We start from the raw sequence: 15,461 nt of genomic DNA on the forward strand, positions 1-15,461 counted from the left end.
TCCGAACGGCAGTACTTAAGACCAACCCAGCGCGGAGATGGGAAGGGCGTAGGAATGAGTGACGGAGATACTAGCCAATGGCGAGTATGAAAGCGGGCAGCACTGTCCAGGAGCGCGGAGGGAGCCGAGGGAGAGAGGAGGCCGAACCGGAGAGAAGCAGGAAGTAGCGGTGGCCGCGGGGAGGGCGGCGGCGACGGCAGTGGTGGCGGCTGCAGCAAGGTAGAAACCGTCGGGTCTCAGCCTGCACTGGGAACGGAGCAAGTAAGCGTGCCTGGGGTAAATACCCGCCCTTGGCTCCGCCCCCTGGGGGGGGCGGGTAAATGCCCCCGCCCCTCCCCCACTTGGCCCAACTACACCCCCCCCCTCCGCGCTGCCCCCCTGGGGCGTCTTCTAGGAAGGCCCCGACACCGCCTTCAGCACCTGGGGCGGATGGTCCAAACTCTCAGCTTGCTGCAAGCAGTCCCTAGCCAGGTAAATGTGGAAGGAGGGCCAGGGACCCCCAAGTCCCGGCGCCCCACAGTCGTAGAGGCAATGAAGTGCAGTCCGGGGACTGCGGGCTGCGGGATGTCGCGACCTAAAATGGTGTCCGTGCCCGGGGATGGGGGCGGGGGAGCCGCGCCGGGCTCGCGCCGAGCCTGCATCCCAACTGGGCGCGGGGGAGCGCCGGGCCCGGCCGCTCTCGGGCTCGCGCCGCGGGGAGGGGGGCCCGCCGCGCGCCGGCATCACTCCGCAGTTTCTAGAACCCCCGGGTGTCCGCGCTCGGAGGGGAGGGGACGCGGTCTGAGTTGGGACAGACCCCCGTCCGGAGAGCTGAGAGTCACGCAGGGACGGCCCCCTCCCCCTTTCCCACTTTCCCGGGTGTCCCTCCCCCCGACTCTCTCCCCCACCCCCCCAACTCTCAACTCCCGGGTAGTTGAGAGCCCGAGGTGCTGCGCCGCAGCTCCCGCAGGGCCTGGCCTGGCCGAGGCCCGGCTTTCACTTTGCGGCCAGTGGAAAAAGAAATGCCGCACGCCTCAGTTTCCCCGTTCGCTTTTATTCCCTCCCCCCCTCCGGTGCATCGCGTCCCCTCCTCACACCCCCAGACTTGCTCTTCGCGCCAGCCCTCGGCAGATGGCAGAGACTTAATTCCGCCCGCTGCCCAGCTTGGCCGCAGTAATCGCCCCCGGCCAGGCGCCCGCCCGGCCCCTTGCCCTTTGCGCAGCAGGCCTTGGCCCCGGGCAAAGGGCATCGGAGCCCCCACCCAACCCAACCCCCCGTCTGTTCACCCCTAACTCTTTAAGCCCCTTCTCCGTTGGCTTTTGAGGAACACCGGGAGAAGGGGGCGGGCGAGGCGGGAGCCCTGGAGACCAGCCACAGCAGCCGCAGAAAGGCCTGCGCTGTGGAGTTGGGGAGCCTCCGCTGGTTGGACGGCTGTTTGCTCCAGGTGGCGACGGGATGACCTCTAAGTCACTTGCACGCTAGAGAGGCAGATGGTTAGTAAAGGCAAGTTCGCAGGTGTTTTCTCATAGTGACCACTGGCCTGTGCTCCACCAACCCCCTTTGCTGGGGGCCAGAGTGGAAGATAGCTCAGGACTCTCCCTGGGGGGAGGGACCCAAGCAAAGGAGGGCCCTAGCCATTGATCAAGGCAAAAGCAAGCTCTTTGTTTAAACCCAGAGTCTGCAGAATTAAGTGTGTGTGTTTGGGGGGGGGGAGAGCAGGGGGGCAGGGTGCAAGGCACACTCCCCTTTCTTCCTGTAGTTGGTACCCATCTCCCCAACCCCCTCCTTGGTTTGAGCAATGCCAGTTGCCACCTGCTGGGACTATCTCCAGTTACAGTCTGAAGGCTGGAAAGAGGTGAGAAAATTGGCCCTGGGAAATGGCTCACACCCTGGACAAGGACTGTGTAAGGATGGACTTGTTCAGTTACTTCTTTCTAGATACAGAAACTCTTATGGGAGGAGGTACTCTGAGCTGGCCTCCTTGTTGATTAAGTGCCCCATAAGTTCGTGTGTGTGTGTGTGTGTGTGTGTGTGTGTGTTTACACTGGGCCAGGTAGGGAGTTGAGTTAGACTTCTTAGACTCTTGTTGCCAGTGGAAGATAAGAGTTTGATTTAGGAGGATAGACTTGGGGTAAGTAGTTCAGAGCAGAAATGACAGGGGAAGGGAACTAGCTTTCCCCATCATGGCAGTTGTGCTGGATATTCTTATACCCTGGAGTTTTAGCCCTGAGAGAGCAAGCTGGGGAGGAGAGAGGAGGCACTCTGGGGAAGGTAGGTGAGCAAGCAGCAGGTGTTTGTGACAGGAGAGGAGCCGGGGCCCTTTGTGACCAGGCTGCTGTCACCATTTCCCCCTCTCTGTCTTTCTTCTCTTTGTTTCTTTTTGTTCCTGTATAGCATTCTTTCTATCTTCATCTTCCTGGGTCTTTTTCTCCCTACTAAGATAAATCTTGGCATGGCTCTGGTGGCCACATGTGTCCACCCTTGACCTTACATGACCCTTGACTCTTGTCTCTGACCCCAGCCCTAGTGTGTCCAATGGGTGTTCCTTTCCAGCTCCTCTTTGGCCTCACATGTACTTGTTTGGCTCAGCTGTAATAATAGATTGTATCCTGATTTTCATATTCACAAGTTCATGTGCTTAGAATAACCTTGTGATATATCATTTGTCCCCTCTTTCAGACAGTACAAGTCAGACAGGGAAATAGCTTGCTTATGGAGTGGCCTTGTGAGAAAACTAAAGTGGAAAAATATCCCAGGTCTTGGCTTTAGTCACTGCATTTTGTATAGATGTCTTTTCAAATCTCTGTGAACACCAAATCCATGAAGAGAGTGCATTTATCCCTTGCTGATACAAATAAATCCTTAGACATCGAGCATCGTTTCCATCTTTCTCCTTAATAATACCGGTGACTAATGGTTTTCTGTGCTGAGCACAGGAGGGATGAGCTAGTTCAACCAAGTTGCTCACTGATCTCCCTCCACCCCTGTATCTTTCTTTCTTTCTTTTCTTTTCTTTTCTTTTGCCAGTTGTAGAGCTTAAACTCAGGGCCTGGGCACTATCCCTGAGCTATTTTGCTCAAAAGTGAGCACTCTATTACATTGAGCCACAACTTCACTTCCAGTGTTCTGGTGGTTTATTGGAGCTAAGAGTCTCATGGACTTTCCTGCCCACGCTGGCTTTGAACCTCTATTCTCAGGTCTCAGCCTCCTGCGTAGTTAGGATTACAGGTGTGAGCCACTTGTGCCTGGCATCTTCTATGTATTTCTGAGACTCTTCCTCTGTTTTCTCTGTTGGTCCTATGTGCCCACCCACTCACTTGATTTAGGGTTTGGCACCCAAAGCCCTCTAGGATCCTATGGTATGGTGAAGGTGTATCAAGAGGGAGGGGCTAAGTTTGGAGATCCTGAAGGCAGAGGTGTAAGGTCTCTATTCTAGGCATCTCAGTTTCTCCTTTCTCCTCTTGTTTTCATCAGGTCTGGGGCCTGACGATATGGGGGACATGAAGACCCCTGATTTTGATGACCTTCTTGCTGCCTTTGATATCCCTGATATTGATGCGAATGAAGCCATCCATTCTGGATCTGAAGAAAATGAGGGGCCGGGGGGCTCAGGGAAGCCAGGACCCAATGTAGGAAGTGAAGCTGAAGGTGCACCAGCAGCAGCTCTTGAAGATAACTCTGAAGTTCCAGCCTCTGACCACGGCCTGCCACCACAGGACACTTCTACCGTCAGCGTCATTGTCAAGAACACAGTGTGTCCTGAGCAGCCTGAGACTCTGGCTGGGGGTTCAGGAGAGGAAGAGATCCCACCTGGGGAGGCCACTAAGGAAGGGACTGTGGGGCCTTGTCTAATGCAAAATGGATTTGGTGGGCCTGAGCCATCCCTCCCAGAAACCCCCAACTCTCCAGCTCCTCCCACTGGGGATAGCTGGAAAGAAAAAACTTTGGAAGGCAAAGCTCCCTTGGATCTCTTTGCTCATTTTGGACCGGAACCAGGCGAGCACCCGGATCCCCTGCCTCCTGCACCTTCACCCTCTCAGGCTGGGGCCATGAGCCCACCTCCGTTCCCCTCTTCCTTTGAGCTAGCCCCAGAGAATAGCCCAGTCCTGGTGCCCCTTAATTCTTCCCCACCACCACTAGGGACCTTGAAACAGGAAAGCTGCAGCCCTAGTCATTCCCAGGGCCTAGCCCAGAGGGGCTATAGCGCCAAGGACACAGATGTCCCTTCCAGCACCTCACCTCCTCAGGTTGCTGGGGTGTCCTTCTTTAAGCAGTCTCCAGGGCATCAGAGCCCACCTGCTTCCCCTAAAGTTCCCAGCTGTAAGCTCTTGAAGGAAGAAGATGAGGAGCCAGTGGAAAAATCACCCCCAAGAAGTCCGCAGAGCCCCTCCAGCGGCGCTGATGCTGCAGACGAGGACAGCAATGACTCCCCTGCCTCCTCCAACTCTTCTAGGCCCCTTAAAGTGCGGATCAAGACCATTAAAACATCCTGTGGCAATATCACAAGAACCGTAACCAGGATCCCCTCAGACCCTGATCCTCCTGTCCCCTTGGCTGAAGGGGCCTTCCTGGCTGAAGCTAGCCTACTGAAGTTGTCCCCTGTAGCCCCAAACGCTGAGGGTCCAAAGGTGGTGAGTGTACAGTTGGGTGATGGCACTAGGCTAAAAGGCACTGTGTTGCCCGTGGCCACCATCCAGAACGCCAGCACTGCCATGCTCATGGCAGCTAGCGTGGCTCGAAAAGCTGTGGTTTTGCCTGGGGGGACTGCCACCAGCCCTAAGATGATTAAGAATGTGCTAGGCCTGGTGCCCCAAGCTCTGCCCAAGGTTGATTTGCGGGCAGGGCTGGGAACAGGGGGACAGAAGTTAAATGGTGCCTCTGTGATGATGGTGCAGCCTTCAAAGCCTGTTCCTGCTCCAGGCCCGGCAAGTGGCACGGTGATCTCACGGACTCAGTCCAGCCTAGTGGAAGCCTTCAACAAAATCCTCAACAGCAAGAACCTGCTGCCGGCCTACCGACCAAACCTGAGTCCACCAGCCGAGGCTGGACTGGCCTTGCCGCCGACAGGCTACCGCTGCCTCGAGTGTGGGGATGCCTTCTCATTGGAGAAGAGCCTGGCACGGCACTATGACCGCCGGAGCATGCGCATTGAGGTCACCTGCAACCACTGTGCCCGCCGTCTGGTCTTCTTCAACAAATGCAGCTTACTCTTACACGCACGCGAGCACAAGGACAAGGGGCTTGTCATGCAGTGCTCGCATTTAGTCATGAGGCCTGTAGCCCTCGATCAGATGGTGGGGCAGCCGGATATCACACCCCTGCTGCCTGTGGCTGTGCCGTCTGTCCCTGGACCTCTGGCCCTGCCCATCTTCGGCAAGGGTGAGGGGGCCATCACCGCCGCTGCCATTGCTGCCATTGCCACTGAAGCCCCTGTGCTGCCACTCTCCACAGAGCCGCCTGTTGTCCCTGCCACCTCCACTTACACATGCTTTCGCTGTCTGGAGTGCAAGGAGCAGTGCCGGGACAAGGCTGGCATGGCAGCCCATTTCCAGCAGCTGGGGCCCCCCGCCCCCGGGGCCACCAGCAACGTGAGTTGCCTTTCCCAGCCCTCCTCTGGGGTAGGGGACAGCCATACACCGAAGATAGGCTCTAGGAAGGCATTGGGGGCTTGGTCGGGAGACGTGACGGAGATTAGGGCACCCTTACCAATTTAACCTTGCTTAATCCCCTCCACAGGTGTGCCCCTCCTGCCCCATGATGCTCCCCAACCGCTGCAGCTTCAGTGCCCATCAACGCACGCATAAGAACCGGCCCCCCCACGTCTGTCCCGAGTGTGGAGGCAACTTCCTGCAAGCCAATTTTCAAACCCACCTGCAGGAGGCCTGTCTGCACTTTTCTCGCCGTGTCGGATACAGGTACCTTGTGCCCCTCGCCCCCCTGTACAGCTTCAGGGCCTCTTGTCTCAGCAGCAGCCTTTTAGATGACCTCAAGCAAAGTCCACCTCTCTATCCCTCCAGCTCTGCTAGCTGTCAGACTCAGCCCTGTGACATCATCGCCTGCCTTCAGGCATTCCCCTTGGGGATCCCCAGGGGAGAGCAGGGGACTGGGTCTCTAGCTCTTCCCTTTCTACTTTGTTCATGCTCCACTGCTGAGTCGAACCCTTTCTTGGAGTCCACCCCGGCCTAGGCGATTAAGTATGGGGTGGGGGTACGGGCTTCGGAGTGGCCCTGCCTCATCACGGCGCCTTCCGCTTCCTCCACCAGGTGCCCTAGCTGTGCAGTGGTGTTTGGAGGTGTGAACTCCATCAAGTCTCATGTCCAGGCATCGCACTGCGAAGTTTTCCACAAGTGCCCCATCTGCCCCATGGCCTTCAAGTCTGGACCCAGCGCCCATGCCCACCTTTACTCCCAGCATCCCAGCTTCCTCATGCAGCAAGCCAAGTGAGACCTGGGGAGAAAGCCTAGGGAAGAGGGGTGGGTGGGAGGGCGGGACGGGAGCAGAGCTCCCATCCTGATGTCTGCACTGTCCCTTCTGCCCCACAGGCTGATCTACAAGTGCGCCATGTGTGACACAGTCTTTACTCACAAACCCCTCCTTTCTGCCCACTTCGACCAGCACCTGATGCCCCAGCGCGTCAGTGTTTTTAAATGCCCATCTTGTCCACTGCTCTTTGCCCAAAAACGGACCATGCTGGACCATCTCAAGGTATAGGCTCCAAGAGCCAGGGGATAATGGATGCTTGGCCGGGTTGGTTGACATAGGCCATGTCTGCCATGTCTGCACAGCCTTCCAGCTGGCAAAGCCAGTCCCTCCTTTCCCATAACAGCCGCTTGCTTTGTGTCTTTCACAGAACACCCATCCGTCTGGACGGGGTGGGGAGGATACCGCTGGGAAAGGGGGTGGAGGTACCCTTCTCATTCCCAAGACTGAGCCCGAGGAGCTGGCTGTGACTGGGGAAGGGGCAGCCCCTGCTACTGAGGAATCTTCATCTTCCGAAGAAGAGCCGCCCAGCTCCCCCTCGCCCCCTCGCCCCACCAAACGGCCCAGGCGGGAACTGGGAAGCAAAGGTGTCAAAGGTGGGGGTGGGGGACCTGGAGGCTGGACCTGTGGCCTTTGTCACTCCTGGTTCCCTGAGCGTGACGAGTACGTGGCTCACATGAAGAAGGAGCATGGCAAGGTGAGTGGACCCCGGCTGGGCTGGGCTGGGCCAGGCAGCCCGTGGTTGGCTCCTGAAGCCTGGCTCTGAAATCTCTCACCCTCCGCTCTCCTAGTCAGTGAAAAAGTTCCCCTGTCGCCTGTGTGAGCGCTCCTTCTGCTCTGCCCCCAGCCTGAGGCGCCATGTCAGGGTCAATCACGAGGGAATCAAGCGAGTTTACCCATGCAGGTAACCTTTGCTTCCCACTCCTTTTCCAGCCCAAGAACCCAGAGTACCTTCCTGCCTGCCTCTTCCTTGAGGAGGCCCCCCTCAGGTGCTGGGCCTTGGCCTTCGAGCTGTACGTGTGGTGCTATCCTGTCCTCTCCCCTCGTTCTAGGTATTGCACAGAGGGAAAGCGCACCTTCAGCAGTCGCCTGATCCTGGAGAAACACGTCCAGGTCCGGCACGGCCTGCCCCTTGGGGTCCAGTCAGGGAGTACCATGGCTCGAGGTTCTGGTGCCAGAGCCCAGGTAGGCAGAGGCCCCGTATATATTGAGACCACGGAGTGGGAGACTGGCAGGTGCAGACCCTGGTCTCTGCAAGCCAGGGTGAGGGGACCAGAGAGAGTGAGGTTGGTGGTAACGCCCAGTGTCTCCCATTCTTCTCCAGGGACCAGGAAGGAAGCGCCGCCAGTCTTCTGACTCCTGCAGTGAGGAGCCTGACAGCACAACACCGCCAGCCAAGTCCCCCAGGGGTGGCCCCGCGTCAGGTGGCCACGGCCCACTCCGCTATAGGAGCAGCGGCTCAGTGGAGCAAAGCGTCGTGGTGGGATTGAGGGTGGATGGTGGAGCCCAGCAGTGCCTGGACTGTGGCTTGTGCTTTGCCTCCCCAGGCTCCCTGAGCCGGCATCGATTCATCAGCCACAAGAAGAAACGGGGTGTGGGTAGAGCCAGTGCCCTGGGGCTGGAGGATGGGGAGGAAGAGGCTGCTCCCCCAACAAGGTCTGACCTAGAGAGTGGAGACTCACTCCTGCCTGCTCCTGGAGGCCCACTCACCTGTAAGGTCTGTGGCAAGAGCTGTGATAGTCCGCTCAACCTCAAGACCCATTTCCGCACGCATGGCATGGCGTTCATCAGGGCTCGGCAGGGGGGCAGTGGGGAGAACTAGGCCCCAGGCTGGGACTGACCAGCCCTTCCCTCTCCTCCCCCCCCCCTCCCCCAGGCAAGGAGCCTGGGTTTCACTGCTGCTGCCACCCAGTCCCTGGGCTGGGGAATTTGTTTAACATTCACATTTTGTTCAGTTTCTCCAAATCCTGAAGGAAAAAAGCTTTTGAGGATTATAGTGATTTATAACCTCCCCTCCCTCGGGTTTGGCCCTGGGGTCCTAGTCAAATGAGCCTTCCATTCCTCCTTTCTGAACTCAACACTAATTATGTTCCTGCTGCAGACCCTCAGTGTGTGGCTGAGGATGGGGGATGGGACCTTGGTAAAGTCTGCGATCAGGCACAGGAAGGACTGATGCGGGGGGCTGGGGGCGGGGTGGGGGCTGGCCACAGCCTTCCACCATTCCTTCAGGGCAGACTAGGATCTTGCTCTCCTGGCCAGGTCCTGCCCCAGCACCCTGGCACTCACGCCCCCACCCTGCAGTGCCTTTTACTTCTTTTTTCCCCCAGAAGTTCAGCGGGGAGGTTGGTGGGGATGAGTCCTGTCAAAGGGGGCCCAGGGAGAGGAGGAGACAGGCTCTCAGGAATCCTTTATTCTTGTAATAATACTAACAGTGGGAGAAAACAGGAGGGAGAAAACCAGACCATTAAAACTGCTCGTGGTTTAATCCCCACTCAGGTTGCTCTTTGTATATGACTTGGACAATGGACTTGACCGGGAGGGGGTGAGAGAGGCGGAGCGGGGCAGTCCCTCCTCCCTCCTCCCTCCTCCGCAGGGAAGAGCAAGCGTTCCACCTGCGCTGTGCTGTGTGCCGCCTTTTGTATCTTGGATGTAGTCCCCACCCCCCCAAGAAGAGAACAACTCAGATAGGACACAGGTGGCTAACTAAGGACTTTATTTCAGACAAAAATTAAAAATAAAAAATCGAGAGCCATTTCCCTGGTGTAAGGAAGGTATGAGGGGAAGGAATTCCTCATGGCTAGGCCAATCCCCTCAATATGCTGGAGGGATTGTGGTAATTCCCTTCCTCGCCGCCATGACAGGGAAGCTCAGCAACTTCAGGAACCTATGTCAGAGCCCACCTACCAAGGGGAACTCTGGCTGGGGGTCAAGTCCCTGAAGAGGAGAGTTGGGCAGCAGCATGGCCAAAGGCCAACTATAGGATCAAATCCTAAGTACCAAGAACCCACTCTTCTCCCTTTGCTGGGGCCCAGAAAAGATTAAAGATGGCCTGTGGAAAAGAGCCTCAGATCCTATCCTGGTGAGAAGAAAGGCCCTGGCGCCCCTCATTCGTCCTCTGTTCTCTGGAGGGCAGTGATCCTGGAGTCTTGTCAGGTGGTAATACTGACACCGCAGGGCGCATAGGAACCCCGGCAGGTCTGGACCCCTTGGCTGGCTCTCCCACCCCTTGGCAAGCTCTCACGGTTACCACATGATCCTTTGTATTTCTTGCCTTCTATTTCCCTTGGGTGGATGGTTGGGTAGGTGGGATTTCATGGTTTGGGGTTTCTTCGACAAGGGCCCTCCCGGGGAGGGCGCCATAGATGCCCCCCACTACTGCTGGGCCTGAGAAGGAGAGTGTCACATGATGCCGTTGGTGAGGTACTGGAAGCCATCATAGAGTTTGGTGGTGATAGACCGCATACTGCCATCCACCATCTGCTCTACCAACAGCTGGAGCTGCTCCTCAGTCATGCTCATGTGGAATCTCTCTTTAAGGTTGCGAATGGTGCTGGAGCCGTGGAAGCAAGGCAGCTGAGAGCCTGGGGGTCGGGGGACAGGGATCACAGATGGATAGAGGGAAAGTCAAGAGCGGCCACCACCAGGAATGCAGTCAGGGGTATCTTGAAGTACCTCTGCCCTCCCTTTCCCAAAGGTCCGCGGTGTGGGTGCTACTGCACTGGTGCAGAGAGCAGCAGTTGGTGGGCGCCCTTGTCTGGAGCCCATCCTCACCCCATACTCCTTAGCCCCTCTGCATGTGAGGGCATATGGGCAGAGGAGGGATGGGAGCCCACACCATCTCTCCCCCAGTAAGGAGAGTTGAGGGAGCAGAGGCTTAGGGCCCATGGGGAAGGAAGGCTGGGAAGAGGCTCTGGAAATGGGCCCTGCACACTTATCTGGTTGCAGGACTCTGTCTACGCTACGTCTGACACTCACAGATGACCTGGGCCACCGTCATCACGGGGCCAGACGGGGATGCTCCTGAGCAACGGCGACAACCTGTGGGGTAGGGGTGTGGAGGGGAGGAGACTGGCAGTTCAGATCTGGTGTACATCTGAAGCCTTGGGAGGAAGAGGAGGAGGGCCTAGAGAAGCGGGTAGAAGAGGGCATCCTGATCAAACAACTACAGGTGTGAAGGCAACCAGGAAGTTGAATCATAAAGATGAAAAGGAGAAACTCGGGGCAGGACAGGTGAGTAGTATGAAAAGGCAGGTTGCATACCAGGGTGGCTGGGCTAGGGCAATGAGAGGTCAAAGTAGAATGGGAGGAATCTGAATTGGCAAAATGATGCAGGAGCGGGAGCCAAATGTCCAGTGCTAGACAGGGTGGTCAGAAGGACCAGAAACTCGGACTGCTCTCCCTGAGGGTGCCTAAGAAGTCCTTTCTGCTGTCTCCTTCCTCCCACCCGAGACCCAGCTCTGCCAAGGTTCTAAAGGAAAAACAGAGCACTGGATCAGAGCCAGAAATCCTCCGGTTAACCTTGAATTTTACAGTGGAATCAACTTTCTGGAAGTCCTAAACTTCAAGGGCCCCAACCTGAGTGGAATCCTGAGGCGCCCTGGGACCTGAGCCCTCCCTAGCCGCACCTTGTTGCATGATCTCCACGATCTGCACCACCTTATCCATGTGTTTGCGAGCGGCGATCAGCCCTTGCAGCATCAGCATCTTGTAGTAGTTGAACATGTCACCATTCGGGCCACCCATTACCTGGGAAGGGAAAGTCGTGTGAACAAACATGCTTCTGGTAGGTATGGACCTTGTCCCAAGGGCCTTCAGCACTACTTCCTCAGCTAGGTGCTGGCGGCTCACGCCTGTAATCCTAGCTACCCAGGAGGCTGAGATCTGAGAATTGCAAAGCCAGTCCAGGCAGGAGAGTCCATGAGACTCTTATTTGTAATTCACCACCAGAAAACCAGAAGTGGAACTGTGGTTCAAAGTGGTAGAGTGCTAGCCTTGAGCAGAAAAGCTCAGGGAGAGAGCCCAAGCCCTGAGTTCAAGCCTCATGATGGACCAAAAAATATAGAACTAGTTCTCGGAGCAACCATGCCAACTCTTATTTCCTCATTCCCCTACAAGGGCAGGAAGCTCCCAGGAAATCTTGCCTCATCCTGACTTACTGTCATTTCTGTTCTGTTCCTCCCAAATCTCAGGGAGATCCACCAGTTCTCTTCCCATGAGAGAGAAAGACAGTGATCCTGGAGGCACAGCCTCCTTTCTGACTCACATCCACAAACTCTGTGGTCAGCTTAAAGGCTGATGTTTCAAAGCCCAGGTTTCGGGGTGAGCTGGACAGGATGAAGCCAAAGTCGATGTGGATGATGTGGCCTTCTGCATCAAGAAGGATGTTCCCATTGTGCCTGAGGAAGGAGAGGAGACACAGTAAACCTAAGGCTGGGACTTTAAGATGCAATACACTGGCCATGGGCTAACAGGCAGGGGAGTACTCATCCATGTTACCTTCCTGCCTGTAACTGGCTCCAAAGTTAGTGGTGGAAAGAAAGGAAGTGTAAAAAGAACCACTAAAGGCGGTGGGATCTGAAATTGGGATTAATAAAAAATAGTTTAAGATTATCCCAGTTTCCCAGAAATCATATATCTAGCACCCTGACTGAACCAGATCTAGTAGCAAGTCCTGAAGCAAAGGCCTCTGAGTTCCAGCCAGCTATCACAGACATTACTTTGCTAAGTGTGTGGCCTCCACACAGGACAGATTTACCTATGTTTTGTTTGTAATCCCTATCAGCCTACTGCAGAAGAAGCTCCATCAAAAGGGACCAATAATTAGAGGCAAGGAGGCTCAGTGTGTTTAAATGTAAAACAGTATAGGCATTTCAAGCAGTAAGCTCTAAATCACTTAGGTTAAAAACTCAGGAGCCAAGCCTTACAGGCCATCTGTAGGGAAAGAAGAGTTAAAGGGAGATAAATCCCAGGTCTTTGTGATTCCCACATGAACGGCCAGTGGAAAGAACAATTAACATGCTAAGCATGTAAGGCCTGGCCTATTCAGTATAACCAATCTCCTCACTGTCAATAGAGGCTTTGTTAGTCTGAGAGCTGTGTCAGAAGGCTACCTTCTGGAGTTGATCTGCCAAAAGAGGAGGGGGGTGGTAGAAGGAGAACAAGGCCTACCTGAGTCCTTCCCCCCGCAAGTTAATTTTTTTGTCCAAGGTTCCAAGACTAAGGAGAGACAGAAGATTGACACTCTACCACTTATCTATCTGTGTGTGTGTGTGTGTGTGTTCCAAGACTAAGGAGAGACAGAAGATTGACACTCTACCACGTGTGTGTGTGTGTGTGTGTGTGTGTGTGTGTGTGTGTGTGTGTGTGTGTGTGTGTGTGTGTGTGTGTGTGTGTGTGTGTGTGTGTGTGTGTGTGTGTGTGTGTGTGTGTGTGTGTGTGTGTGTGTGTGGTGTGTATAGCTAATTGGAGATAAGTCTCACAGACTTTCCTGCCCAGGCTGGCTTCAAACCATGATCCTCAGATCTCAGCCTCCTCAGATGCTAGGATTACAGGTGTGATTCAGTGGTATATGCTTGCTAGGCAGATGCTCTACCTCTTGAGCTGTGCATCCAGCTTTTTTGTTTTTTTGGCCAGTCCTGGGGCTTCAACTTAGGGCCTTGGCTCTGTCTCCGAGTGTCTCTATGCTCAAGGCTGGGACTCTACCACTTGAGCCACAGTGCCACTTCCAGCCCTTTCTATTTAGGTGAATACTGAGGACTTGAACCCAGGGCTTCATGCATGCTAGACAAGCACTCTACCACTAAGTCACACTCTCAGCACTTGCATAGGTTATTTTTGAGATGGGTCTTACTTTGAGCTTGGACTTAGTCGCCTAGGTTGTGATCCTCCTACTTGTGCCTTCACATCCATTGGTTTAGATGAGTCTTGCGAACTTTTATGCTCAGGTTAGCCTCAAACCATGACCCTCCCACCTCTATTTCAAATAGCTAGGATTATAGGTTTGTACCACCATACCTGGCTGGTCTCTCAGCATGTATTTTTCACAAATTGAAGCCTAGAGTTGATCAACTCCAATAATTTTTTTCCTCAGCTTTGTGGTGCCTAACCAAGAATAGTCCTACGCGTGTGTGTATGTGTGTGTGTTGGTTCTGGGGCATGAACTCATGGCCTGGGAGCTGCCCTTGAACTTTTGTGCTCAAGGCTAGCGCTCTACTACTTGAGCCATCGCTCCACTCCTTCCTTTTTGGTATTTAATTGGAGATAAGTCTCTTGGGTTTGTCTGCGCAGGCTTACTTCAAACTGTGATCCTCAGATCTCAGCCTCCTAAGTTGCTAGGGTTAATTATAGTTATGAGCCACTAGCACCCAGCTTGCTTTTTTTTTTTTTTTGCTAGTCCTGGGGCTTGAACTCAGGGCTTGGGTACTATGCCTGAGCTCTTCAGCTCAAAGCAAGTACTCTACCATTTGAGCCACAGGGCCATTTCTGGTTTTCTGGTGGTTAATTGGAGATAAAAGAGTCTCATGGACTTTCCTGCCCAGGCAGTCTTTGAACTGCGATCCTCAGCTCGTAGGCTCCTGAGTAGCTAGGATTACAGGTGTGAGCCACCAGCGCCCGGCTCCTCAGCTTGCTTATTGAGCTAGGGGCTCAAGACATAACACTAAGCTGCCGTGAAGTCAGCCTAGGCAAGAAAGTCTGTGAAACTCTTATCTCCAGTAAACTCAAAAAAGCTAGAAATGGCACTGTGGTTCCAGTGGTAGAGTACATGCCTTGAACAAAAGCAACAGCACCCAGGCCCTGAGTTCAAGCCCCAGGCTCAGAAAAAGAAAAAAATAAAAAAAGGACATAGTCCTATTATTGAGTTGGTGGCTCAGGACATAACCCTAGCTACCCAGGAGGCTGAGACCTAAGGACTGTTGTTCAAAGCCAACATGCATGGAAAAACGTATGCGATTCCATCTCCACTTAACCAGCAAAAAAAGCCAGAGTTAGAGTCATGGCTTAAGTGGTAGAATACCAATTGTGAGCAAATGAGCCGAACAAGAGCATAAAGTACTAAGTTCAAGATTGGGAATCTGCTAAATAAAAAAAAGTTATTGAGTTTACTCAGTTGCCTGGCTCTTCTTCCCCAAAGGATAGACTTTCACCTTCCAAACACTTAAGAAAATCCCTTGAGGCCTGACTAATGCCAGTTTCTTTGACTCCATTTACTCAACCCTGGTGCTAAGTCCTAGGCTCTCTAGGCACTGGGTTCAAAATCCTGACATTTCAGGGTCAGTCTAAAACTGAAATTGGATCTGGATCCCTGTCATCTTAGACTAATAACAACTCAAAATGGATCAAAGACCTCAATGTAAGACCTGAAACCTTGAAACTAGTATAGGAAGGAGCAGGAGAAACATTAGAATTTACTGGCATAGATAGGAACTTCTTTAGTAGAATTCCAGGGACTCAGAAAATTGGAGAGAATTGACATTGCATTAGGCTAAAGTTTCTGTACAGCAAAGGACATAGTAACTAAGCTAAAAAGACAAACTACACAATGGGCTATACATCTGACAAGGGCCTGATATCCAGAATATACAAAGAGCTCCAGGAACTAAATTCCCTCAAAATCAAAACTCCAACTAATGGGCAAGGTGCTAAATACACACTGTCAGAAGTAAGAATGGTCAATACACAGGAGGAAATGTTTATAATGTCTGGCCATAAAGGAAATGAAGACAGGCGTCAGTGGCTTACACTTGTAATCCCAGCTACAGGACGCTGAGATCGCGGTTCAAAACCAGCCTGGGGGGGCTGGGATGTAGCTCAGTGGCAAAGCGCTTGCCTAGCAAGTGCAACGTCCTGGGTTCGATCCCCAGTACCAAAAAAAGAAAAGACAAAAAAAAAAAAAACAAAAAAAAAAAACCAGCCTGGGGAGGAAAGTCTGTGAGACTCTTCTCTAATTAACCACCAGAAAATGGGAAGTGGCACTGTAGCTCAAAGTGGCGGAGCACTGGCCT

The 15,461-nt window shown here is 53.9% G+C and overlaps 2 protein-coding genes across 8 annotated transcripts in view; one reads left to right on the plus strand and one right to left on the minus strand.

Annotated features, from left to right (window-relative positions):
• The first annotated feature begins 74 nt into the window (after positions 1–74).
• Positions 75–9,065, plus strand: LOC138827505 (zinc finger protein 687-like). Of its 2 annotated transcripts, none has more exons than XM_070023080.1 (9): positions 75–261; positions 3,454–5,567; positions 5,716–5,894; positions 6,243–6,419; positions 6,522–6,684; positions 6,830–7,156; positions 7,251–7,363; positions 7,512–7,644; positions 7,784–9,065. In XM_070023080.1, exons 2-9 carry the CDS (start codon positions 3,471–3,473, stop codon positions 8,279–8,281), a joined length of 3,687 nt encoding a protein of 1,228 aa, XP_069879181.1. In that variant the 5' UTR covers positions 75–261; positions 3,454–3,470; the 3' UTR covers positions 8,282–9,065. The 2 variants fall into 2 exon arrangements, with proteins under 2 accessions (XP_069879181.1, XP_069879182.1); XM_070023081.1 differs by having other exon boundaries at positions 75–219.
• Positions 9,066–9,150: 85 nt separating this feature from the next.
• LOC138827506 (phosphatidylinositol 4-kinase beta-like) overlaps positions 9,151–15,461 on the minus strand; it is a 40,879-nt gene continuing 34,568 nt past the window's right edge. For 3 of the 6 annotated variants that reach the window (XM_070023084.1, XM_070023083.1, XM_070023085.1), the window contains 4 exons: positions 11,723–11,855; positions 11,085–11,205; positions 10,435–10,497; positions 9,151–10,040 (listed from right to left, as the gene is read on the minus strand). In XM_070023084.1, the coding sequence (XP_069879185.1) occupies positions 9,859–10,040; positions 10,435–10,497; positions 11,085–11,205; positions 11,723–11,855 (499 nt within the window). In that variant the 3' untranslated portion in view covers positions 9,151–9,858. The remainder of the gene's footprint in view (positions 10,041–10,434; positions 10,498–11,084; positions 11,206–11,722; positions 11,856–15,461) is intronic. The other 3 variants (XM_070023088.1, XM_070023087.1, XM_070023086.1) reach the window with 1 other exon arrangement.

This window comes from Dipodomys merriami, unplaced genomic scaffold (assembly GCF_024711535.1).
Source record: "Dipodomys merriami isolate MVZ:Mamm:240054 unplaced genomic scaffold, mDipMer1.0.p SCAF_156, whole genome shotgun sequence".
NCBI classification, from domain to species: Eukaryota; Metazoa; Chordata; class Mammalia; order Rodentia; family Heteromyidae; genus Dipodomys; species Dipodomys merriami.